Source organism: Nerophis lumbriciformis, linkage group LG35 (assembly GCF_033978685.3).
Source record: "Nerophis lumbriciformis linkage group LG35, RoL_Nlum_v2.1, whole genome shotgun sequence".
NCBI lineage: Eukaryota > Metazoa > Chordata > Actinopteri > Syngnathiformes > Syngnathidae > Nerophis > Nerophis lumbriciformis.
This window is the reverse complement of record NC_084582.2, coordinates 17,877,474-17,880,000: the sequence shown is the minus strand read 5'-3', so window position 1 is coordinate 17,880,000 and position 2,527 is coordinate 17,877,474. Positions and strand designations below refer to the sequence as shown.

Here is a 2,527-nt window from a genome sequence, read left to right as displayed (position 1 = left end):
AGGTGGACGTCCGACCCAAAGTACCCGAGTGGGCGAGCAATGCCACAGCCTGCAGAGGGCCTCTGTACATCTCAGCGGTGTATGGACACCTGGACTGCTTTAAGCTCCTCCTCCTCCACGGAGCCAACCCCAACTACAACTGCACGGATGAGAAGATGCTGGCTCGGATCAAGCAGCCAAAGACGGTCCTGGAGGTGTGTATGCGTTACGGCTGCGGGGTGGAGTACATACAGCTTCTCATAGACTTTGGAGCAGATGTGTATCTACCCACGCTTATCATTGACAAGACCACCAAGCAGAATGAAGCATTGGTCCTGCTGCTCAAAGAAAGAGGTGAGACCTTCATGATGAAGTTGGTCACACACAATTTGTCTAACTGCCTTTTTCTCTGCTTCAGTTTGCCCCAAAACTCTGATGTCGCAGACTCGCCTCGCGATTCGAGGACAGCTTTTCTTCAAAGAGCCTGCCATTGACAGTTTGGACATTCCTCTCATCCTGAGGAACTACCTGAAGCACATCCCCTATGAGCTCACCTGCTGCTCCAGCTAGCAGCAGAACCAAACCAATATGACGATTCGTTAGGGGAGTCCACAGTGCGGCATGCAGCTACATTTTTAGTTGCCCGTCGCACAATCTAAAAATATTATTATGAAAAAACACATCAAAAGTTCAGTGGAACCTCGATTTATAAACCTAATTGATTCTTGAGCAGGGTTCGTAAATAAAAACGAAATGTCTTCATAAGAAACAATATAAACATGAAGAATGGGTTCCGGCTTCGACAAAAGACAAACAATTGTTATAATATCAAACAGACATAACAAGAGGGTGATGGATCAACTTTCTATTTAATAACAACGCCAAAACAACAACAACTAGCTGAAATGTCCTCATTTTCAGCCGCCTTGCCAACACGCACACACACTGTCACTACTTATTCTGTCCCTTGCCTACGTGGCTGCACGGACTGACAGATAGCTAAACACCGGTCCTTGGCGTTGAAAAGTGAATGATGACTTAGACCAGGGGTCCCCAAACTACGGCCCGCGGGCTGGATACGGACAGTCCCAAGTTAAACATTTTATTAAAAATTATTATTATTATTTTTCAAAATCTGTCCTTTGTAATCAATTTTCTACCGCTTGTTACTCTCGGTGTCTCCTAGCCGCTAAGACAGTGGTTCTTAACCTGGGTTCGATAGAACCCTAGGGGTTCGGTGAGTCGGCCTCAGGGGTTCGCAAAGCCTCCGCCGCGGAGGTCAAGACACACCCGACTCATCGTGTACATAAAAACTTCTCCCTATCGGCATATTACGGATACGGCAACAGCAGAAGTCAAACTGATTTGCAGGTGTGTAATTTGTTGTGAGTACATGCAGTGTTGGTTTTGTTCTTTGAACAAGGTGATGTTCATGCACGGTTCATTTTGTGCACCAGTAAACAATCATATAACTTTTTTTTGAATTTGAAAAAAAAAAACATTTTATTTTTCACTAAAGAAGGGTTCAGTGAATGCGCATATGGAACTAGTGGGGTTCGGTACCTCCAACAAGGTTAAAAAACCACTGCGCTAAGGCAAATCAGATTGTCTAAAAATGCATTTTCCCATCGATAATGTGACATCATCGCACTAATATATATACCGTATTTTCCGCATTATAAGGCGCACCTAAAAACCTCCAATTTTCTCAAAAGCTGACAGTGCGCCTTGTAATCCGGTGCGCCTTATATATGGACCAATATTGAGCCACAACAGGTCTCGCAACTATGGGATGCAAAACGTAACCCCAGCCTCTACTGTAACGTCTATTCTATGCGCCTTATAATGCGGTGCGCCTTATATATGAACAAAGTTTTAAAATAGGCCATTCATTGAAGGTGCGCCTTATAGTGCGGAAAATGCGGTATATATATATATATATCTCTATATATATATCCATCCATCCATCCATTTCTACCGCTTATCCCTTTCGGGGTCGCGGGGGGTGCTGGAGCCTATCTCAGCTACAATCGGGCGGAAAGTGGGGTACACCCTGGACAAGTCGCCACCTCATCGCAGGGCCAACACAGATAGATAGACAACATTCACACTCACATTCACACACTAGGGCCAATTTAGTGTTGCCAATCAACCTATCCCCAGGTGCATGTCTTTGGAGGTGGGAGGCTGTTTATTTTGGTCTTTGTCACAGAGTGTACGCCACGCCATAACACTCTTTGTATAGTGACATACTAAAAAAAAATGCTCTTACGGTTAAAAAACGAGTGATCAATGTTTACATTAGGTCAAAATACATAGCAATATAAGCATTTATGTTGCATACAGACTGGAATGCTAGCTTTTTGCATTAGCTTATATATTCTAAGAAATATACACACTCAATGAACTGGACAAATGTAATAAATTAGATATACTTACAAACAAAGCTTCTTGAAGGCTCAACAATGGATGCGATGCTGCAAGGGGGAAATGTTTGTAGAGCACATTGTAGCACACATTTTAAACCAAGATTATTAGGAGTGTCACA

At 43.5% G+C, this 2,527-nt stretch overlaps 1 protein-coding gene across 1 annotated transcript in view; it reads left to right on the top strand.

Annotated features, from left to right (window-relative positions):
• The window catches only part of asb12b (ankyrin repeat and SOCS box-containing 12b), a 5,864-nt gene extending 4,728 nt beyond the window's left edge, over positions 1-1,136 (top strand). The window contains exons 2-3 of the mRNA XM_061927831.2: positions 1-333; positions 398-1,136. The exon at positions 1-333 is cut by the window's left edge and continues 196 nt beyond it. Of these exons, the coding sequence (XP_061783815.1) occupies positions 1-333; positions 398-549 (485 nt within the window). The 3' untranslated portion in view covers positions 550-1,136. The remainder of the gene's footprint in view (positions 334-397) is intronic.
• The last annotated feature ends 1,391 nt before the right edge of the window (positions 1,137-2,527 follow it).